This window comes from Gorilla gorilla, chromosome 17 (assembly GCF_029281585.2).
Source record: "Gorilla gorilla gorilla isolate KB3781 chromosome 17, NHGRI_mGorGor1-v2.1_pri, whole genome shotgun sequence".
Taxonomy (NCBI): domain Eukaryota; kingdom Metazoa; phylum Chordata; class Mammalia; order Primates; family Hominidae; genus Gorilla; species Gorilla gorilla.
The window spans coordinates 62,313,716-62,339,507 of NC_073241.2; the positions used below are offsets into that span (position 1 = coordinate 62,313,716).

The 25,792-nt window shown below is 33.9% G+C and overlaps 1 protein-coding gene across 2 annotated transcripts in view; it reads right to left on the reverse strand.

Annotated features, from left to right (window-relative positions):
* Positions 1-25,792, reverse strand: part of CCDC178 (coiled-coil domain containing 178) — a 495,421-nt gene that overhangs the window by 144,352 nt on the left and 325,277 nt on the right. For both annotated transcript variants that reach the window (XM_019013747.4, XM_055368060.1), the window contains exon 21: positions 12,405-12,554. In XM_019013747.4, coding sequence (XP_018869292.3) covers positions 12,405-12,554 — 150 coding nt within the window. The remainder of the gene's footprint in view (positions 1-12,404; positions 12,555-25,792) is intronic.

The window sequence follows — 25,792 nt, forward strand, 5'->3', positions numbered from 1 at the left end:
TAACAAACCTGCACATGTAACCCTGAACCTAAAATAAAAGTTAAAAAAGAAAAGAAGAGGAGATCTGAACAGATGCATACAAAGGGAAGACATTGTATTGACACAGGAAAAAGATGGCCCCCTACAAGCAATGTGGGGTTGGAAACAGATCCATCCCACCAGGCCATCAGAAAGAACCAATCCTGTTGACACTTTCATCTCATATTCTGGCCTCCAAAACTCTGAGACAATAAATTTCTCTTGTTTAAACCACTCAGTCTGTGGTACTTTGTTAGGGCAGCCCTAGCAAACTAATACAGTAGTTTTGTTTTCTAAGGAAAAATGAGAATATTCTCAGTTGTTTCATAGTGTTTTTATGAATTAAATAATAATAGAATAAAAATGATAATGATATCTGTAATTGGTCAACATTTATGATACGGCTGGTGCAACTCAATGATTTACACTGGTTGTAAATGTCTAGCATGGTGACTGCCACACAGAAAAGTAAACATTCTACTTTTATTTATGGCAGTGAAGAGATGCTGAAATAAAAATATACTGCAATAAGGAGGTGCAATAAGGAGATGCAAAAATATAGAAAGTAAAAAACTAAAGAGATAGCCCAAAAAAGGAAAAAGAAACACCTTATAGGAAGTAGGGAAACTTGTCCAAGACTCCCTACAATAGAGGTAACAATCAGATATGGAAGTAGTAAGAGCACAGTCAGTAACTAGTGCCCAGGCTGAACAGAGGAGGACATATTTTACTGTGAAGTACTCTATAGGTTTCTTTAGCCAGAACTGTCACAATGTGTCTGAGGTTTTATTGACATGTGATCCCATAGTTTGCATAGTGACTATTATTAATATAATTGTTTTAACAATATTAATAGTAAAGGTTATCATGAAGTCATACACAGCATTATGTTGACTGTTTTTTATTTTCTTTTTAGCTTTCTGAGTTAGTGACACATTATTGCAGCAAAACATATGTAGGGTCAATTCATGCTGAATAGTTATTAGAAACCATGATAACAAAAGTCATTACACTGCAGTTCAGTTTTGACAGTAAAATTTCTGCAACATTATCACAAATCCTCATGCATTAGTGCAATGATCCTTACTACAGTTTCATATTAGAATCAAAAGATTGCTGTAGCTTGCTTGATTCAAAAAGTCAAGCAAGCCATATTCTTTTCTGCTTTTACAGATAACATTTTTGCTCTTTTTCTATGTACATCATGCAGACAGTAGCTTTGTTTTATATACTTTTCTCAATAACCTAGGAGTACAGTGCATATATCTTTCTTTAAAATATTTTTTTCTTGAAAGACCACATAATTCTGATACCCTGTACCAAGGGAAATAACTAGAAAATGATTTTATATCTGACACAGCCTCACAAAATTCTAAACACTATAGCCACTGCATTGTTACTTTTCTTTTTCTCAGATAATGAATTGCCTGTGTGTGTTTTATTTGTTAATCAGTGATTTACTATGATGGAAAAGTACAAGGTTGTAAAAAAGAACATTTGTCATTTTCAGGATTATTTTGATAGGAAATCAGTGAGAATTGCTCTTCAACTGCCAAAAGGAAAGTATTTTTAATGTCTATCTGTCCACAATATTTTTCCATAGTCACTTATTAACAAACTCTTAAAGGGTCAGACGTACGAGTAAATTGCTTTACTCAAAGTCCATTTCAAGAAAGCAGGAAAAAATTTAACTTGTGAATTAGTGTCTAGTGAATTAGTTGAGGAACCTCCCAAAATCAATTAATTTCTTTTAATAGAATCAGGTGTACACAGGTATACACAGAATATGAATAATTAGGTCTGGCATAGTAGCTCACTTCTGTAATCCCAGCACTTTGGGAGGCCAAGGCAGGCAGATCGCTTGAGCTCAGGAGTTCGAGATCAGCCTGGGCAACATAGTGAAACTCCATCTCTACCAAAAGTACAAAAAATTAGCCGGGCATGGTGGCATTCACCTGTGGTCCCAGCTACTCAGGGGGCTGAGGTGGGAGGATCACCTGAGCCCAGGAGGCAGAGGTTGCAGTGAGCCGAGATCACATCACTGTACTCCAACCTGGGTGACAGTGAGACCCCCATATCAAAAAGAAGAATATGAATACTTAGAGCATAGCATGCAAAATATATTCTCTGGAAATTTGGATACAGACAAAATTCCACTTAGTTCAGTATAATTGAAATGATTGTGTGGCTCACTATGTTACTAGAGCCTCTCATGATGTAAGAATCCTTTGAAAATGATTAGTTAATGGGTGCAGCACACCAACGTGGCACATGTATACATATGTAACAAACCTGCACGTTGTGTACATGTACCCTATAACTTAAAGTATAATAAAAATATATATAAATATAATAAAATAAAATACGTATTCTAATAAAATAAAATAAAATAATCACATCTAAGTTACTTGGTATCTGTTGTTTTAATTCACTCTTGGTTAACAGAAAGTGATGATTTTACAATGTGTTCTGATTTCATATAATCTTTCTTAATACAAGGTAATAAAAGTCATTCCTATAAGGAGTCCATTGCCACGGTTGAGGTTATTTCATAATAGTATAAAAATAATGATAATAATACCTGTTTTGATTCTTATTCTCTCTTCATACATACTAAACAATCTGTGAAGTATGCTATATAATCTCATTTAATAACAACAATAAATGTAACTGAAATACATGTAGAACGTACTACGTATCAAAGGCTGTTAGAAATCTTTACATGTATTAAATTAGTTGTCAGAAAAACTGTATCAAGTAGATTCTGCTGTTACTCTCATTTTACAGATCAGGAACCACTGGCTCCAAGAGGTAAACGACTTGCTCAAAATCATAGCTAGGAAGCAAAAGGGCAGGATTCAAACCCAGGCAGTCTGGCCCCATGCTACACTGTTCTGCCCATTTTATAATCAAATCCTTGTTGAAAACACCATTTGTGCATATTTTGGTAATGTTCCTTAGAGAAAAAGGGTATGAATACATTAAAGCTCTTGCTATATGTTGTCAATTTGTTCTTCATAGGGAGCATTTCAAAGTACAATATCACCATTGGTGAAAGTGTCAATTTCAGTGCTTCCTCCAAAAACTAGATATTATCATTGTAAGATATTATGCTAATCTGGTGGGTGCAAATGCTATTCTGTTGTTTTCCTTTCCTTTTTTGTTTTTTACTATTAAGGATACTTCTCTCCCTTTTATTTATCAACTTGCTTTGTATTTTTTAAAATATTCAACAAAGACAAGACATACCAGGCAATACTTATTTAAATACTTTCTTCATGATTCTACTAGAGAAGTTATCTTTTAAGGGACAGAGAGTAGCACTCCATGTGGTAAAAATATTAAGTTCATGTTTGACACAGATGTTGAAATATTTTCCCATAGTTTTAAACCCACAGACATTTAATTTTCATGTCAGCAAATTTATACATTTTCATTTTAAAAGATTTCTTCTTTTTCATGATGTTGATAAAAACTCTTCTCATTTCAAGATCAGATACCTATTCAACTACATTTTGTGTTTATATTTAACACTCTAACGCATTTGTGGTTTTTGGCATGGTTCAAGGTAGGATTTATTTGCAATTGCCCACAAACATACAGTAAGCCTTGCACCATTTTGTTGAAAAGACTATGCTGCATTTCTTTGCATTTTCACATTTTTATACAATAAATTGCTTGGCATATTGGGACTTTTTTTTTCTAGCCAGTCCTTGTGACGCATTGAACTTTTTGTCATTGTTACAACATGTTACACTTCTTGTAGCTTTATTGTTTGTTTCAGGACAAGTTAGAACAAATATTCCCTCATTTTCTCCATAATCCTTTAATCTGTTTTCATGTTCCAGTACAGAATGGTTTTATCAGCATCCAAAAAATATTCTTTTAATTTGTTTGGAATTGCTTTAAAATTATAACATGAAGATGCCAGATTAACCAAATTAAAATGTTGGGTATTGCTATGGCATGTGCTGTTTCATTGTCTTTTCCATCTGTAAAATTTTACAGGTTCCTTTATGAAGATTACAATGACATATTCCATATTAGGTATTTCTGGGAAATTTTTGGCTGTTGTAGCTATTGCAAATGAGATCTTTTCATTTATATATGTGTCCTAATTGGTGTTTGGTGGTATAAGATTCGGATTAACGGCCGAGCACAGTGGCTCACACCTGTAATCCCAGCACTTTGAGGGGTCGAGGCAGGCAGATCACGAGGTCAGGAGTTCAAGACCAGCCTGGCCAACATACTGAAACCCCGTCTCTATTAAAAATACAAAAAATTAGCTGGGCGTGGTGGTGGGCACCTGTAATCCCAGCTACTCGGGAGGCTGAGGCAGGAGAATTGCTTGAACCCAGAGGAGGAGGTTGCAGTGAGCCGAGATTGTGCCACTGCACTCCAACCTGGGCAACAGTGCGAGGCCCCATCTCAAAAAAAAAAAAGAAAGAAAGAAAGAAAGATTTGGATTAATTTCTCCAATTCATGTGTCATTGCTGAGTCTATCCCTCATGCCTGGTCTTATACATGTATACATACATGATTTTCTACCGTATCATCCTCTGTCAGTTTTACCTGGGCATTAGATGTCTTACCATGGTGCTATTCCTTCATTCCTTAGGGCCTCTGCATGTTTTTCTAATGGATTATTATGTCTCTACTACTTACACTTCTGTCCTCTCTACCCATAATTCATCCCATATTCTCAGGTTGCATACACTGTTTAATACCTATTATGGAGTAGAGGATCATGTTATAATCATATAATCACACTACAATTTGATACAAGAAATGAAGGACACATTTATCTAAATAATAGAAATATTAGTAGCCATATCTTCTATATGCAAAATATAGTTTGTAAAAAACTGTTCTAGGTGCTTTATATTTAAAAGGTATTTTTGGGGCCGGGTGCGGTGGTTCACGCCTGTAATCCCAGCACTTTGGGAGGCTGAGGCGGGCGGATCACGAGGTCAGGAGATCGAGACCATCCTGGCTAACATGGTGAAAGCCCGTTTCTACTAAAAATACAAAAAATTAGCCGGGCGTGGTGGCGGGCGCCTGTAGTCCCAGCTACTCGGGAGGCTGAGGCAGGAAAATGGCGTGAACCTCGGAGGCGGAGCTTGCAGTGAGCCGAGATCGCGCCACTGCACTCCAGCCTGGGCGACAGAGAGAGACTCCGTCTCAAAAAAAATAAATAAATAAAAAATAAAACGTATTTTTATGCTTCATAGAGTTGTTCAGAGAATGAAATAAGATTACATATAAAAAGTAACAAAGTGCCTAGCACATAGTAGTGCTTCATAAATAGTAATTATTAGTATATTGTTTTATACAACCATCCTGCTAGGGAGATATTCATATTCCTTATTATCAGAGGTTGATGGGATTAAATAAGCTGTCTATAGGTTTTCCATCTTACCTTCAATGACGGTTAAATTTTGAAGAAAAAAGAAATGACTAAAGAAAATATTTAGCATATAAATATACATTTTCCATATTAATACTTATTTTAATAAATGATTATAAGATGTAGCTCTGTAGATTTGTGAAAAGATGATTAAAAATGAGTTTTTCCAAATGTTTACGTCATTGAGATGCATATGCACAGCTCAAAATGAAAAAATCATTAACAGATAATCCCACAGAATTGAAAATCAATTGCAGTTATAAGTCATGTATTAGATAATTAGAAAATATACCTATCGTAAAAGGTATATACAAAAATATTTCACTTGTTTTATTGTAATTTTTTAAACATAGGTTTTAAGTGATAAAAACAATACTATTTCATTTTATTGCTCTACTACAGCATCAAAGAAAGTCAGCATTCTGGATACCTGTGGATTCCCAAAGAACATATTTATTTGAAAATATTCCAAATTATTCTATAGCTTTATAGGTAATATAAATAATACTTATTTTTTATTAAAGCTATATATTAGCAGAATATCATGAAAGTAGAGTTTGTGACATAGTTGCCTCTTATTCTCTTATGTTTTATATATATGTACATATATACATGTATGTATATATACATCTATAAATATATACACACACACACACACACACACACACACATATATATATATATATAGAGAGAGAGAGAGAGAGAGAATAATATTTTCCAAGGTTTAATCTACTAAACACCAAGTCAATCAGTAGTAAATAGTTTTCCTGAGAAGAAAGAATTCCAGGGACAATAGAAAATTCAGGGTTAACAGAGTTAACAGATTTCTTAATATTGAATTTCTCAGAATTTTAAATATACAAATGCAGTTTAAATCTTTAAGAAGGGGATATAGTACACAATGTGTCATGTTATATATATGTATATACACATACGCATGCACATTACATACATATGACATGTAAATTCTCTCTCTCTGTATATCAAGGTTTATTAACCTCAGCTCTGTTGACATTTGGGCTGGAGAATTTTGGTGTGTGTGAAGGAGAGAGGGACTGTCCTGTGCATTGTAGGATGATTAGCAACATCCTTATTCTTGGCTTCTGCCTTCTAGATGCCAGAGGCAACCAAAAATGTCTCCAGACACTGCAGGATATCCAGATATTCCTTTGGGAACAAAATAGCCATTGGTTGACACACACACACACACAGACAGACACACAGACACACACACACAACAAAATAGCCATTGGTTGACACACACACACACACACACACACGAAAATTTTATCTTAAATATTTTTGATATACTAGAGTCCATCATCACACTCAATAAATCACTCTTAAGGTGTGGCTAATATTAAAAACAAAATGTTCATTGCTATGCAACTCTACCAGAATAAAATCTCAAAACTGCATGAAAGATACATAAATTGAAAATACCCTCAAAACTGGTATTGGACTGAATAATTGGTTTGATTTAAGCCAAGTTTACTTCTTTAAAATATTGGCCAGCAATAAACTCCCAGTCTTGGTATTTTCCTCATGGAGTTTGGACAACAAAAGGTAGATTCACTGAGATAAAACAATAGTCTATCAGCTGTGTACTCCTGTCTCGGGCATCCCCAAAGCTCTTCACAGGTCTTGTGAGAAAAACTCTTCAGAGAAATGGGACAGTATAAATTTAATGCAAACTTATCAGTCTATAAAGTGTGATAATGCCTTTAGAACAAGTGTGTGTGTATGTGTGTGTGTGTTTTCTAAGAAACAGGGGCCAAAGCCATTTGTGTGTGTGTGTGTGTGTGTGTATGTGTGTTTGCATGTCCACATGCCTGTGTTCTAATAAATGGAAGAAGAGACACTGATAGGGTCTTCAAATAGCTGTTACAGGGAAAATTATTATTTTATGGTTTTGCTATGAAAGAAGTGAATTTCTATCTACATTAAACAAGCAGACAGAATTCACTATCAAAGCACAGTTATATGGTGTGCATGACAACAACCAATACTAAATACTTATAAAAATGAGACTCAAACAGCTTTCACATTTCTCTAGGAAAATAACTAATTGTTTATTGCTAGAACTGATATTGACTCCTAAGCACATCGATACAAAGTGAGTATTAAAGAAAACTGTGGCTGAAAGTTGATAAGAAAACTTATATAATCTATAGATGATATAATTTTTTGAGAATTGAGTATAGAAATGTTGTCCAATGAGACCTAGGCAAGGTAGGTTAAATAGCAAAAATACACAATTCTTCTCTTGGTCGGGTGAAGAAAGGATGCTGGAGAGCTCTGATTCTACATTATAGTCTAGGAAAGAATCTCCTGGACTCGAGATCACAACCTTTAGCACGGAAGCAGAGATAAGGTGGCACATTTCTATGTCTTCTGTAGTATCTTTGTCAGCTTTATAGTAAATCTTGAAGTTGGGTAGTGTTAATCCTCTGACTTTATTCTTCAATATTTTGCTGGTTATTTTGTGTCTTTTTATATTTCATATAAAATTTAGAATCATTTGACTGATATTCACAAAATATGTTGGGATTTTTATTGGGATTGTATCCAACTATATATCAAGTTGGAAATAATGGATATCTTAACAATATTGAGTCTTCCTATCCATGAATATGGAATATCTCTCCATCTATTTAGATCTTCTTTGATTTATTTCTTTCATTCATTTTGTGCTCTTCATCATATAGATCTTATACATATTTTGTTAAATTCACTTTATTTGTGTGTGTGTTAATATAAATGGCATTGTGTTTTAAATTTCAAATTCCAATTGTTCATTGCTGGTATATAGAACAATTGGTGATTAATAATATATTTTGAATAATTGAATGAATGAATTACAAGTGTTCTGTGAGGATCAGAAGTATTCCCTAGAGGCCAACACACTGCTGCAGAGTAGTCCTCTAATTCTTGTCTCTGTAATTCCTTCACAGGCCCAAATCATTTAAAAGAGATGCTTACATCTCAGCTATTGGTCCAGTCAAACCTACCACAAAAATCATAGCATATGCTCATCTGCAGTTTATTGGAAAGAACATTTGAACATGAGTAAAGAAAACTAAGTTCTAGGACAACATTTCTTCTACTTGATTGTGTATGTGGTAAATCACTAAGCCACTCTGGCCTCCCTAAGATTCTTCCTCTGTAAAATTATTTTTTAAAGAGGAGGGCAATATTTCTAAAGGCACTTCTAGTTAGAAAGTTTTATAATTTAGAATTATGAAACCTACCTAAAATCCCTATGAAAATTAAATCTCCTCCAAATAAACAGGTGGCCCTTTCCCCAGAAAATTACTGAAAAAGTGGCTCCAATGAAATAAAATTACAAAAACAACTAGTGAATCAAATAATCTATTTCAGTTGAGCACTAGAGATATCATATATAATTTACATGTTTTTTTCAAAGCTTTACATAACCTGATTAGCCATGTATAGGACTGTTTAATTAATGTTATAGTAAAGAGGTAGTATTATAATTCTGAAATAGATTAGATATAAGAAAAACCTGAATTTGATTCCCATCCCAGCATCTCCTTCTACTTGAGCAATCTTGTGTGACACTCAATGTTAGTTCTATATCTTACATTGGGAGAGATGATAATAGTAATAGCAAATTCCCCAGGATTATTGAGAGACACTAAAAGATAAAATTTGCAAACAATATAGCACAAACACTTTGTCCACATAAGTATTTGTTACATGTTGGCTGAATCTGTAATAATTTTCATTCCCTTAGTTTGAAAGCACTGGGATTTGCAGTAAGGAAGGGTAAAGCTTTACAAATGGCTAATTATATAATTTAAAAAATATATTTTAACACATTTTGCAAGCCATCTTGTTTTCAACCAACAGATCACTTCAATATCTGCGTGCTTGCTTAACTTACCTTTCTGTGCAGGCACGAAGAATCTGGGGTGGCAATTAAAACAAATACATGGTGACTTCATCAAAATACCCATGGATTTTTTTTTAACTTTTAAAATAAAATATTAAAAATGACATATTTTTATAAAAAGTATTTGAAAGCTTCTAACAAAAATGTCTATATTCACACGGAAGTATAATCTGTTTTTCAGAGATTTTCCTTCATGTATTTCTAGTGTTAGTTTTAATTTTGACATCTGAGAAGTCTTAGATTGGATTATTTTCTATCGTTACCCACAAACAGGGCAAATAAGAATTTTGCATAATTGCTTTTGCCTCTTTCTGATTTTTAAAGGCAAGAATACCCATTGCTACAAATTTTAAAAGTACAGGAAAGTATCAAAGATAACACAAGCAAATAAAGCAGACATAATATTAACAGTAAGAGAAATACTATAGCATTCTAACATTTGAGACATGTGTATATAAGATTGTGTCAAGTAAGGGGACATTATTTTCAATTTGTTTCACTCTTTCATTAGGTTTTCTTTATTACTCTTGGCATAAGAATACAAAGAAGTATGAAAATGTATACTTTGTATAGAGAGAATAATAGTCCCTAAGAAGCACAATAACTAAAATATAATTATTTACCATGCCAAAAGGAATTCATGTTCAGAAGCAATGAAATTAGTCTAAAACAGGAAAAAGATGCACAAAATTCCTAAAAGTGAGATCCATTATATCTGTTAAGGGAATTCAACAAGGGAATCAGAGACTGAATAGTGCTTTTGTGTACCCAAACTAAACTGGCCAAAGAACTAAAACCTGCATACATGGGAAATGCTGCAATATCAAGGAAATGGACTAAAATATTAAAGAGTTTTCTCATTTTTGTTGGCCAAATTCCATCCTGTAAGCAGTGCATTAGACGCTAATGACATAAGATTTCTCACTGACAGATTTAACAGCATCAGTAAGGCCTCTCTGTCCATTGCAGCAAATTGATCCTACATGACACTGACAAGGGCAGCCTGCACTTAATGACCTCCATCGCTGAAGGATGAAAATGAAAAATGATTGGAAGTACAAATCAATCTTGAAAGTTTCCCTGAAACAGGTGTGCTAAAAGTGATTCGTTTGAGGGATCACAAACATAAACCCAATCTCCTAGCAATCTCCACTGTCTGTTCCTACTATAGTCTCAGTCCTTGTATCTTGCATCAAGATTTGCTTTAATTCCAAAATGAGATCAAGATAATTTTGCTCTTACTATGAAAATGTGATGTTAGGGCTTTCTCTTAAAAAGCATGGGGTCTCCACTATTTATGCATGTATCGAATGTATTTGTCATTTGCCACCAAGTGATTCTTTATAAACTGATAACTGCAGATAACTGCACATATAATTTATTTTTGCTCCCGATTAGAAAAGGAAATACAGTATAGTCAATGATTATTTTCTGCTTCTCAATTATGAACAACAAATAGAACATATTTAATTTCAAATAACAATGTCAAATGCGTGAAGTGATTGGACAAATTCTTCATAGATACATACATGCCCTTTCTTTGAGTCCTGCAAAATGGTTTGAGGACACTAAGATTTTGGCAGATAGTTGTATTATCAATTCTTTCCCAAACACACTTATTTCATTCTTTTTTTTTTTTTTTTTTTTTTTTTTTTTTGAGACGGAGTCTCACTCTGTTGCCCATGCTGGAGTGCAGTGGTGCATTCTTGGCTCACTGCCATGTCCGCATCCTGGGCTCAAGTCGTTCTTTTGCCTCAGCCTCCTGAGTAACTGGGACTTCAGGGGCATGCCACCACATTCAGCTAATTTTTGTATTTTTAGTGGAGGCAGGGTTTCACCATGTTGGCCAGGGTGGTCTCAAACTCCTGACTTCAGGTGATCTTCCCACCTTAGCCTCCCAAACACTTGTACCTTGATGTATCTTCATCTTGCTATCATTTCAAGATTTTAAGAGAAAAATGCATTATTCTCTTTCCCAATGTATTCAGAAGCTTTAACTCTCATGAGAGTAGACGGATGGGAAATAGGGAAGTACATAGGGGGATGCCAGATGAATGTAATAATTACTTACAGTCGTATAGCATCCCTTAAATTTTAAAGTAACTTATTATGAATGGCTCTTTTTTATTACTTACAAAGTACCCTGTGAGGTAAATCTTATTTTATAGATGAGAAAACTGAGGTTGGAAAAGGCAACTTGCCAAGCTCACGGAGCTAGTAGAACTTGCATTAAAATCCCACCTTTTGCCTTCCCAACATTCCATAATAGCCATAAGTATAGCACTGCTATTCTAAACTACTGATTTATAATGCAACAATATGGGTGATACCAGTAGGAGAAAGGATCAATTTGGTTTTCATGGTTAGGTTAATTATTAAAAAATAATGACTGTATTTTCTGAAATTTGAATCCTGGGGGGAAACAAATATTTAAGGAAAATATTTTTTATTGTTACTAAGTATCTGGAGAATATAAATGAAGTGGCTGTATTATAACACTCTAGTAATAGAACTTTTTCTTCCTTTTTGATTCACAGCATATTGTGTGCTTTACCTTTCCACTTACCATTACAGAAGATTTTATAAAATATATTTAGAATTCCCAATGATTTTCAGTAATTAGAGAAAGTCAGCTATTTTTCCAAGTTTCCAATTAATCTCCATATCTAATAAGAAAATAGTTACCAGAATTTGGAGCCTGTATACTAAAAGGACAATTTAGAGGCCTACCATGGGAAATCACCCACTCTTAGAATTGAAATATAAAGACTATGATAATATATTTAAATCTACAGATAAAAAATTGGCATTTCTGGTCATATTAATCAAAATCAAATTACTATAGAATAGTGGATTAGAAACTAAGTTTTTCATTTCTCCAATATTCTTTCAAAATTCAATATTAAAAGGTTGATATAAATATACAACAAAACTACACAGAGAAAATAGGCCATGTTGTGGATATCATCGTCAGATCAGAGGCACCCAAACTGACTACTTTTTACTTTTATAGTGCATATATGACATAAATCATTATCTTAAAACAATTAGAAAAACCAATACCTGTTTCTTATCTCCAATTGAAGTATCAAGTGATAGCTGTTTATCATATATATTGAAATAATTGTCCTTTTCTTTTAAGAATGTAGTCTGTAGCTGTTGATACTCTTGAGCTAAACGCATATTTTCTTCAAGTGAATCAGCTATTATTTTCTAGAAGGTAAAAAAAAAATTTAATTGTGTGTATATATATATAAACGCAATTAAAATCATTTGGATTTGTTTGAATTTTTACATCTTTTAAATTATCTAAACATGCTCTATTATGTATAGTAGAAAAATAACAAAATAACCAAAAAATGCTTCTCCTGATACCAATATCCTTTGTTGATTTAATAATATTCTTTTTTGATGCAGGTTTTTTTTTTTAACATTAATGTGTGATTCATCAGAGTTAGTCTGACTTTTAATTCACCTCTTTTCACTGCCTTTTTCCTGAACTTCCGTCTATCATGCCTTGAAAGGTGCCCAGTCCTGGGACCCTTTAATCAGCATCCCAGGAGCACTTTCACAGTTTCCTGTCCTCTTATACTTTTCTCTAGCCCCTGTGCTTAAATGAATAGATGGTACCTTGTAGCTTAGAATTTCATCTCCATGAAGTTCAGAATGTTGGTACCCACAGAAAACATTAAGAACATAGATGAGGAAAGAGTAAAAGACAAAGAATAGGGAATGCAAAATTTAGAAGCACCCAGCATCATTGTTTATAATTAATATATTTTAGTTATGTTTAAATAAAAGTTAAATCTGCTAGTATGAGCAGTTGAGAACTTTATAATGTCCTCCTCCATGACTAAATAAATATATGTCAAATCTAATATAAACTCTTTAGAAAATAACTTTGCATCACTATTCATTGGCAAATTGGGGGCTATCTTTAATTTTAAATTAAATGCCTGAACTGAGTTTAGTTTCTGATTTTTTTTTTTACATTTCTTGCACAGAAAACTTACTCTGACTGCTTAAAAAATATGGTATTTATCAATAGCTTTAAATATTTTCAAACCTGTTAATCCAGTAATTTCTCTTTTGGGAATCTATCCTAAGCAAAATGCTTTATTCATTACAATGTTATTTATAATAGCAAAATAAGTTGTCAAAACATATAAATGCAGATTAATCATGACGATAATAATGATGATTAAATAACTAGATACAGAAATAACCATTGTGAAGCAATTAAAATTGTTTCTTTGTGAAAATTGCCATCACAACAAACTCTTAGTATAAGTTGTTAAAAAATATGTTGCCATGCAAGAATGTGTATAGAGGAAATGTAATTCAGCAGAAAATTGCCTGTACAAATATTTCTGTATTTACACACTTGAAGATTTATTAAAGTCAACAAACATATTTCTCATGAAAGCCTGGTATCCATATTGATCCCTAATGATAAATATTATGTCACAGCTATTCTTCAAAAAGCCAAAATGACCAACTGAGAATCATTTTAAATGCCCTTGTCTTAATTCTGTCACAATAATTTAAAACTTCAGAAATTTTTATCTATAAACTTGCCTAAAATCACATTGAATTATTTTTTGTTATGAGGACAAAGTTCTATTAATATTTTCCTTTGGTGGAGATTCTTTTCAAAAGATAGCTATACTAATTTAAGATTTTGACATTAATATTAAAATCCAATCCTGAAGTGATTAACTTGTAACATTGATAAATGTTCTACTTTAGAAAGGAATAGGAATCATTTTGAATTTTTTGTTCATTTGTTTGTTTGATTAAATCTAAGCACAACTCTGATATCTGAGACATCCTACTTCTCAGGTGCTTTTCTTTCCATTTCTAGGTGGCTACTACAAACATTTAATTTGAGAGGAGTGATACAAAGTTCCAGGATTTGCATTTTACCAATTTAATGGAACTTAATTGGGGAAATATTTTATAATATATACTTTGCTCAATGTTTAATATGCAGTTTTATTTCTAAATGCATACATGTTCAATTTCTGAATGATACCAGTTCTTCCACTTTATATATCGCAATTAGAATATATGCCAAAAAAGCAAATTGTGTAGTTATGCCAGTAAATCTTCAAAATGTTACATCAGTCACAATATTTTACATTATCATTCTCCAGTAATGAATATATGAAGGATGTATCAATTCACTACTTATTCCTGAAAGTCAGTGACCTTCAGATGTATAATGAAGTTTAAGTTTCATTAATTTTAAATAATAGTGTTCATTCGACACTGAAAATGTTTAACTGAGAGTCCACCTCACAACTTTGACTTGTTTAACTTTAACCAATAATATTGTTAAATGTAAATGACACAAATGGGGAATGATAATTATTGGTGGAAATATGTGCAAGGGAAATAGCTTATAAAAGGATAACTGGAATGTAGAATTCTTCTTTTTTTCACTTCTTTTATTTTCCATACTATTACATTCACTCAAAAGGCCTAAGTACATATAACACTTTCTCAAAGATAGATTTATTGTTTTTTATTCAATTCCAATTATTAATACTTATTAAGATGGTAAAACATTAGGAAGATAGCTTGGTGAAGAGAAGAGATGTAACGAATGTTTGTTAATAGTTTCCATATTGTCTAGAGTTTACTAAGGAAAATATTTTACTTGGCGATGGTTTGTTCTTTATTATCGCAAATTTTTCTTTAAGCCTTGATACTCTGGGGATATTACAGCTTCTTTTCCCAATATTTTATTATAAAATAAAGATTATGCTTATAAGGACTGAACAAAATCTAGGTTGTAGGTTCCATGAGGGATGAGACCATCATTTTGTTTGCCCTAAGAGATGTTGCACTGCAAAGATCTAACATAAGTAGGTGCACAGGTTTTCAGTAAATGAATAAATGCATGTATGCACATAATATTAGTTCAGAAATATATATATTGTGCCCTTTGGAACCATACATTTTATTTTTCAACTTCTATGAAGTAACTGATTGGCAATATAACCACCATTATAATATGGCACATTCATTATACTATTTGATACTGTACTACTTGAGAGGTGTATATATATATACACACTTTTAAGTGTATATATACTCTTTTAAGTATATAAAGAGAAATCATACAATATGTTTTTGTATTAAAAACTATTCTAAAGATAACCATATTGTCCAGGTTTAACAAGAATTCTTTATTTTGGGTGAATCATTGACTTTCAGAAGGTATGTGGACCTCATTAAACTGTACACAGCATTTTTCTCAGGTTATTCAGTTAGCCCATGATCCCCAAAGCGTGGAAGAACCATTGCTAAGGAAAGGCTTGGCTTCCTTCTCTGTCAGCAAAAATGCTGAAAAATGGAGACAGGTTGAGTATTCAAAATACACAAATAGTAGTTCTACTCCCCACCCCCGCCACTTGACTTTTCTTGTTCTTTAAGTCATAGATTCCACTTGGACTTTTCCTCAATTTTCTCCACTTTCAGTTTATTTTTCCTTCTTCCCATCTCTCATTGGGTAAGTGGGGACTAGGGACTTCCAATCAGAAAACTGATTCTTTATGGGAAAAAATATAAAAATATAAAATATAAAAATATAAAAATTTTATATTTTTTATAAAAATATAAAAATATAAAAAATATAAAGCCTATATCATATTTCTGTTTCACTTTGTGATATACAGCAAAGAAATCAGAAATAAGGCTGAACTTGCCTGTTAAGTTATAAATTCCACATATAATAAATAACAACTGAGACTTACACAGTCACCTTCAGAAGAAAGAAAATTACCCAGGATAGTAAATCTGTATTGTAACTGAATGTAAGATATTAACAACCCTCCTCTCCCTAAAAAGAATATGCCACTTTAAAAGAAGTTGATAAGCAATGGAAGCAAAAATGAAATAAAGTCAGGGACACTAACATAGCCGGTGCCTATCAACAGGAAACATTCCTCCAGACCCAAAGCCTCAACCGTCTCAGTTCTGGAAACCATTCCACTTCCACTCTAGTATTAGTTATACTGTGTTATATTAGCTTGATGACAAAAATGAGAATTAAAAAAACAGCAAAAGCTAATATTAGGGAGTGCTTACTATAGTCAGGAGCTGTGCTAGGAATGCAGTATTTACTGAATTTATCCTTGTAGCAATGATCTGAGACTTTATATTATTATCCTCATGTCACAGGTAAGAAAGGCAAGGCCGAGAGATATCAGTTGAGGTAAACTGTATTTTCCAAAAATGGCCACAGCAATATTTTCAGTCTCGATGTTTTTTCCAGAACTTTATCACTCCCTATCCAAAGGTACAGTCTATTTCTCCTTCCTTTGAACCTGGGTAGACTTGTGGCTTTTCCAGCTAATCGAGGATGGTAGAAATGATGCTAAGTGACTTCCCAGGCTGGCTTATATAATAGAAAGCATACAACTTCTGCCTGGCCCTCTCTTTGAGGGCATTCACCCTTGGAACCTGCCACCACATTGTAAGGAATCTAGGCCAGAGGCCATGTGTAGGTTTTCCAGCAAACAATCCTAGCTCAATTCTCAGGCAACAGCATCAATTGTGAGTGAGTGAGTCAGCTGAAGATAAATCTAACCCCTAGCCGCCAAGTCATCCAACTGCTGTCCAGAAAGGGTGAAACAGAGACATGCCATCCCCGCTCGGCCTTGTCCAAATGTCTGGCACATAGAATCATGAGCATAGTCATTTTACACCATGATGTTTTGGGGTATTTGTTATACAACCAAAGCAACTGAAATGCCAGATACCTTGTGCAAGTTTGCACAGCTATTAGGCAGTGAAGCTGGGCTTTGCATCATCAAGTCAGACTGGCTCCAGATCCTGTACCCTTAACCGTCCAATATATTCCCTTCGCAAACATGAGCCAGCACTTTTAAACACTATATGCAATGCAGTCTTCATAAAATGTAGTGACATTAAATAATTAAATCAAATAACTGAATTCCATAGTTCTAAGTCCATTTCTGCCAAGCAACTATCTTATTATAATCTGGTTAACACAGCATTTTGACATAGGTAAAACAGGCCACTTATGGAAATTAGAATGTGGTCCCAGGCTACTGTTAATTATACATAAATATGGGCATATTGGTTATATATTGTTAGTTTCTTGTGCTTTTTGATCTACATGATTCCATATCTCATTATTTGATTAGGTCTGATGCATTCCCTGGCAAGACCAAATGCATGGACCTTCAAAGCTGGGACCTGTAGAACTGTGGACTCTGGTTGAATGCACTAGAATAATGCTACCCTTGGAGATCTGTGGAGCTTCCACCAGAGACACTTATCCTGGACAAAGTTTAAATCTATTTGAACTGTTATTTTTAAAATCAAAGGTGGACTAATGCCAAAGGAGATTACAAGAAAAAAACTTGATTCAAACATTCTAGAAAGGTGGTTATGATTAAAATATTTGCACTATACATATAAGTACAAAAAGTGAAATAGCTGTTTACAAATACCTTATTGTTAGTACAATCATCGTGGTGTCTATGACTAAATGCATAGCAATGTGTCATATATACCCTTTTGGATCAGTTTACCAGGCAGAGGGGCTAGGTTTTTCTTTCAATTATGTATTGTAAGAGAGCTGTCATCTTCTGACCCAGTTCTAACTCTACTCTCCTGCCCTGATGTAACTGTCTGTTGCTGTCTTAGCTAATCTTTCCTGATGATCTGTCTGTCATCCCCTAATTCTTGGTTATTAAGAATTTACTGCAGACAGCTCCTTGCTTTCTTTCATCTCACCAGAGCTCTGCCGGCTCTTGCTACCACATCCATATTCTTGCATAGACTGCACCACATTCACTTCAGTCTCATGGATGGAAAGAATGGACTTCCCACCAGAACCATCAGAAAACAAAAAATGTATTGTTAGTATTTATTGATTGATTTTACTCCAGAGCATCCTCACATCTAGCCTTTTCTTCATTTTTTTGTTTATTTAATCATTTGTTTAGCAAACCCTTGGGAAGTTTACTTTACGGATTCAGCTCTGTGGTTAGGCCAGGAATTAAAAGAAGGATAAGATATAATTCCTGTTCACCAAGGATTACAAGCTGTAGTTGGAGGAGGCTGAAGTGTGAACAATTCTATTCCAGTTACAGTGGAATTGATTCTATCAAGTGGGGGAACAGCATAAACAAAAAGCTTCACAGAAGAAAAAAAATCATTGATTTGAATCAGAAGATCGAAGCTGCCCCACCACAAAGGTTAGTATATATCTGAGCAAATTTGGAGGAGTCAGAGTCAAGAGAAATATTTTCTTGGCCCCTTAGGGATAGTAGATTATTGTTGCCTATGGCTTGTGAATTAAACTCTCATAGATAAGGTTAAATGTTCTGCTGTCTTTTGACTTCAGCATATTACTAAGTGTAAACAATAAAATGTATCTACATATTTAGTATCCTATCAATGCATAGCATTACAAGTAATGTCAGTTCCAAGCACCACTGTTTCAATAGTATATGATCTTGTGCACATGCCCACGCATTACACCATTGATCCATCCCAATGAATCCCCACAGTCCTCTTATATGCCCTTGGTACATTTCTGCCCTTCTCGAGCACTGGAATGATAGTTTTGCATACCGTGAGGCTTTGATGTCCTTAAAGCAGGTATTGGTGCTGAGACTGATTCATAGCATGTACGGGGATATATTTTAGAATAAACAAGACAAGCGGGCTCCAAGTCTCTTTGTGAGTAACTTCAAAAGCATCCCCCACTTTTATTCATGGGCATTAGTGTAATTAACACAAATGTTTAAAATACAGGCTGATCCTCTAACAATGTAGAAGACAGGGAGAAAATATCTTCTTTATTAAGGGCATCACCTACAGTGTGCATAGAAGCATTATTGCATTGTTTCTCCCTTAAAATCTATACACCAATTACTACAGAAAGCAAGAGTTCTCCCTAGTGTTTCCAAGAAGCAAGTCTGTAAGAATGATATGTGTCGATACCCTGAAGCCTCAGAGGAGCAAATAACTGTTTTAACTCTCCCAGGACCCACTTCCTTGTCTGTGCTGCCATGGAAACCATTCTCTTGTCCAAGGCGAGTTCTCTGATAATTAGTTTTAAAAGAACCTTCTTGATTTGTAAACGAACAAATCAATCCTCTGCATCAAGGTTATTACATACCTTAAACTCTATGTATTATCATGTTTAACAAAATGCTCTCTATTCACTCATTTATTCAAAAGTACGTACTGAGCAAGACAGAAAAGCAGTATGGGAGGTACTGGCAGAGGCATCTTTATGACACTGTTTGATGAAAGCCTGTGACACGCAGCTGACCAATCAAACCTGTCCCTGCCAGAGTCCAGGGGAATACTTCCGTTAGCTGCCCTACCCCAGCTCCCAACTATATGAGGACACAAAGGACTCCTCATCTTACTTTCCTGACTGGGTTACAAATTTAGCTACTGCATTGATTTATGCATAAAGTTTACTAACGGACATTATGACATTGCCTCTCAGAACTCAGAAGAAATTCATTGAGAATTTTTGAACATCTTTTGTTAACCTTGCTTGTTCCCTATTATTTTTGTCTCTGTTTATTGTATATATTTGACCAAGAATTATTGATAATAACATGAAAAAACATACAATTTCATGGCAGAAGGAGCTTGCAATCAGATAAGGGAATAGAGGCATTCACAAAGCTAACTACATCAGGATGCATTATGCATGAAGAAGGATAAAAGGCATATCCACATAACGATAGTAGTCCCATGAGAGATCAGTTCCAGCAAAAGTGATGAGCAAAGTTTAAAGGAAGCATCAGTTTGTCAACTGATTTCTGGATTCATATAAGAGCTCTGTATGTGGTCTTAGCAGGGAAAACCTGACCCAGAAATACAGATGCTTATTAATTATTAAAAAACACCTGATCAGTGTGGGTGTGTGTTAAAGAAAGAAACATTTATCTCCATACTGACTATAGTATTCCTCCTATAACTATTGAATAACTTAAAGAAAACCTCACACAAATGCCACTTATGTTAGCTATTAAATTTCCATTTGGTCAAGTTTTCTTCAAAATCATTTATGTCCCTTCAGATAATTTGATATAACTGATTACAGAAATAAATTATGTAATAAGAAAAGGAGCAAAAATCGGTTTCACCTAATCTATATCCCCAATGATGTTTTCTAAATTAAAGGACATGATTTAAATGGTTACAGTATTTAAAGTATATGACATCTTAGAATAATCCGTGGCACAATTTTTGTCCTCAGTAAGTGACAGGCACAGTAATAATTTCTCTAAATTTATTAATTGTGTATTAAATAAACTTAAAATTTTTAATCCTGAATATATTTTTGAGTTCAATATTTTTTTCTGATATCAAGAGTGTTAGAAACATATTTGATGTTATGCCCTTGTTAACTATTCCTATGCATTATAATCATTTAATTATATTTTAATTTGTTGATATTTTAAAATATATTTTAAGAATATATATTCTAAAATATATATTTTAAAAGTCTGCTCCTCTTTTCACGGCATCATGTGAAAGGCTGAACAACCATTTCCTCTTCATGTGTACCTCCTGATTTGAACAGTTTAAGATGTAGAAAGGTTTCCTATTTACTCACATTTTAATGATATACATTTCTACTTCACTGGCGGAAAAGGCTGATCAGTCACAGAAAGGTCAGTTAACACTAAATAGACCCTTTCTTTATGTAATTACAAAGAATAATATCTTTGTGCTGATGGCACTGCACATCGAGTGGGTGATGCAGAGAATTAATGTGCTGCCTTCTTGGCCCATGGGATACAGATTCCAATACAATAGCCACAACTTATTCTAATTATGCAACTTTAAAAGGTCATCAGCAAAAACAGTTAAGGAATTATGAACTAACTTTATCATAAAGTAATAATGTACCGTATAAATGCAGAAATTGTAAGAACAGTACCTAGAAACTTCATTACAAATGAGAGAAAAACTGATCTAAGGGGGTTCCAGAACACATATTATGGCATAAATTAAGTAAAAGCTTTGAATGATTAAAATATGTATATTTTGCAAGTTGCCATTGATGTAGTCAGATAACCTGATGCCACTTTACATTTGTAGAAAATGGTTAATTTTGAAAGCACTTTATATATTTAATGTCAGTTTTATTGTTATATCTATGTTACATCAGAATTTAAATATTTCTTTTAGAAATCCGTTTGTTATGAGGTAATACATGCTGATTATATTATATACAAAATAACAGAGAGGTACATGGAGTAGAAAATTAAAACCTTTCTTCACAGTGACTGTCATTTCTATACTCCAGAGATAGCATTAACAATTTGGTGCAAGTCCTTCAGAAATAAAAATTTAAAAAAATTTTTCTACATCGATAATGAGGAAATAGGGGCAAAGGAAGTCAATTTCTTGACCAAGGTCACACATGGACAGAACATTAAGGCTAGGGTCCAGCCTAATTTCAGTCTGACACCCTTTCTGGGTTTACATCCCCTCCTAATCTTGGGTATAAATTGCAGAACCCTTAAGATTCTAGCATGTATATGCTCTAATTTCTGAATACCCTATAGAATTACATCAGCCTTTCAAAATAAATTAGATACTCATGGAGGAGAGTGCTTTGGAGTAAAAAAAAAAATAGGCCTCAGTCTTTTCCTTGGAGATTCAGGGTCAGAAAACATTAGGGCTATTGCCACAGATGTGCCAACTATGAGAAGTTCAGCAAATAATTTGCAGTCTAATACAATATCCTTATGGGTTGAATTACTGGTAATATCTTCATTCTTTTGTTGCTTTATTGGGAAGGAAGAGATTATGAGCATCTTTACTCACCTGGTACTGTTGTTCACATTAGGGCACTGTCCAAACCTTGCAACGTATCCCAAGCAGAAATATGATATAAAATATCTAAGGCAATTTTCTACAGATAACCACTTTGGGATGTATCTACTTCCCAAAATAATTTAATCTTGGTATAGGGGAAAATGATATTCTAGATCAGGGATAAGCCAACTATGGCTCTCCAGCCAAATCCAGCCCCTGCATGCCTTTGTAGATAAATTTTATTGGAACACCTCATACTCATTGGTTTACATGTTGTCTTCAGTCTCTTTTGCTTTACAGTGGCAGAGTTAAGTAATTGCAATAGAGACTGAGTGGACCATAAAGCCTGAAATATTTACTGCCTGTTCCTTTATAGACAAACATTTGCTGACCCCTATTATAGAGTCTTAATTAATATATTAGTATCGTGCTGTATTAGTCCATTTACACACTGTTGATAAAGACATACCTGAGACTGGGAAGAAAAAGAGGTTTAATTGGACTTACACTTCCACATTGCTGGGGAGGCCTCAAAATCATGGTGGGAGGCAAAAGGCACTTTTTGCATGGTGACAGCAAGAGAAAATGAGGAAGATGCAAAAGTGGAAACCCCTGATAAAACCATCAGATCTAGTGAAACTTATTCACTACCATGAGAACAGTATGGGGGAAACTGCCCTCATGATTACATTGTCTCCCACCAGGTCCCTCCCACAACCCCTGGGAATTATGGGAGTACAATTCAATATGAGATTTGGTGGGGACACAGAGCCAAACCATATCACGTGCTTAATGAAGTTCCAATTTAAACCTCTCATTCAAGATCTACTTGGGCTCTACTTAGGCCTAAGCATAAAAAAACATGGTTAGAAAGCATTTTTATTTTTCCAGCAAAGGACCATAGTAAGGTGACACAGCCAATCAACAGTCACTTCAAAATTATCTCCAAGTCCTTAAAAAAAAAAAAAAAGAAATCTTTGTGAGCTTTGTAAGTACTCTCAAAATGGACTCAATAACTTTGTAAAGAGTAGTCAGAGCTGTTAAAATACCATAAATCATGCCCAAATGTGTCTACCCCACGCCTTCTTTAATTAAAAGTGGTTCATAGAGGTCTTGCATTATAAGGAGATAGAGAGGTCTGCTCAGTTTTTGACTCCTGAAACTTCTGTTGGGGGGCTCAGAATTAATTTCATGTTGCTGAGCTAAGCTAAAGTTTAATTTCATGGGCAGCATAGGTGTCCATTCATTTGTAGAATGGCCAAGTGAACTGTGAAAGACTCTACAGTGATGAGAAGAAATGGACTAGACAAATATTATAGCCACACAGAATGATCTTTAAAATATGGGGCTGAGCAGGGAAGACAGAAACGGAATAATAAATTTTGCATAAATCAGCTCATAAAGGAAAGTGCCAATGGGCAATTTGATAGAAACAATATTTACAAATCAAAGGGGGAGGAAATAAATGAAGAGTTAATATTTTGAGGATATGTGAGTCTACATGGTCAGCAATGACACTGCCACTGCTCTCTCTTAAAATGATTAAGTAAATGGATATCTAGATCTTCCAGGTTTTTCCAGGGGCTTAATAGAAAACCTCTAAATAAGGTAAACCAAATATCAAACATGTCCAAAAATCCAATTCTGTAACCATAGATCTCTCAGGATTCATAACCGTGAGATTTCTTCTACCAACTAGCCTCAATCAGAAAAATAAAGGCATAAAATCTGTCATCATTAATAGTTACCGAATTCATGGTTGTTTCTCTCTATGCCTTCTTTTTATCTCATCTATGTTTTTCTTCAACTTCTATTTATTTTTCTATCTTCTCTTTTCTTCCTTTTGTTTCCCCTCATTATCTTTGTCAAGCATAAAATATTCAAAACATTCAATTATTTAAGGTCCTCTTGTCACTCCTGAAAACACCATCTTTTCGTCCCATCATTTCCTCAGCCCTCTTTCTTCCCACATTAAGGTGTGGAAATAGAAATATGTCAAAAAACTAAAAATTTTTGGGGAAATATTGAATGACCCACTTTTACGTTTTTCCCACAAAATGAAACACTTCAGGTAGTACGACGGAAGGAAGGTTAAACATAGATGGTGTAATTCATTACATGGCTGCCTTCTTTTTGATGTTGGCCATATATTAATTTGGGTAGTTATGGTAACAAATGTATGAAATTAAAAACATTTGGTTTACCTGGAAAGGTTAGTAAGAGGTATTTTATAGTTCTATATAAATATGACATTTTAGCCTGGTAGGGAAGTGTAAGTGTGCCATTGTAATAAGTTTCCATTAGTAAGCTAAATATGTGACAAATACAATTATATTCTTTTATATGCACAAATACACAAATAATTCTTTTTATATTTGTAACTTATTGACAGATACGAAGAGAAGTAGAGGCTGATAAGGAGCAAAACAAGCTGAAATCTCCTTAGGAGGAATGCAGGACTCAAAAGCAATAGAACTGGAATTTGTAATGAGGCATTTGTTATTGAAAAGTAATTCTTAATTAATTGATACTAAATATTGTGCATACATATTGGTATGTGAAGAAATGTGTAAAAATTAGCATTCTTGGAAAACTACCACTAAGTCAGGCACAGTTAGTACTTTTTACACGACACTATGCATAGCTCTGTCACTGCAATCACCATGTTTTATTATAGTTACTATCTTCATATTAATTTCCCCACTTCTGTGAAATTTTTTGTGCCATAAAAACTTTTTGCTCTTATGCTTGGTACATAGTAGTTTCTCAGTAAACATTACTGAACAATTTAGTAAATGTGTGAAACTGCATTAATACCAATACTTTCGTGGGCACAGAGGTACATTTATGAAGAAAATAGATGAACTAATTACTAATAATTTTTATATTTTAAAAGTGTCCACTTGAGTCATGTGTTCTTAAATGAGAAGACTTTTCAAAGAATTATACAGGAATGGTATTTTGTTTGTGTGTGTGTTTTTATTCAGTAGAGAAACATTTCACAATTCATTTTTACAACATAACAACATAGAAATATATCTATTTACATTTTCACTGAGAAAAATAATAAGGTTTCCAGTTCCTTAAATCCTAGTTTGCAAAAGCATTTTACTGTATAATCTCTCTGTGTTGCATTCCAGTTTACTTGTAGGTTTTCCTTGGAAGGCTAACAGAAATCTAAACTACCTGCTTTGCTGCCTCCATACACTTTGCTAAGCTGTGTTCTCACAACTCAGGAGATTAAAATTTCAAAAAAAAAACGTAAGACAGTTTCACATGAAATGACTGTAGTTGATTTTCAAAAATTACGGAGGATCTTCACAGTTGCCAGTGGAAATGAATACTTTAAGAAAAGTGAAAATAGTAAATAAGAATACAAATGCAGCATTTGAATGACCTTATCCCAAATATTTTTGAACAGAGAAATGATAAATTTCTTACATATTTCAATGACTTAAATATGGAGAAGTGACACATGTCTAAATTGAAACAATGCTTATATAATATACTGCTGTCTCTTCGGATGGGAGAAGCAATGCTCCTCAGTTTCACAGGATTCCTCCTTTCTTTGTCCTAGGTCAGAACAAGTGCCCTTTCCTACACTTATAACCCTG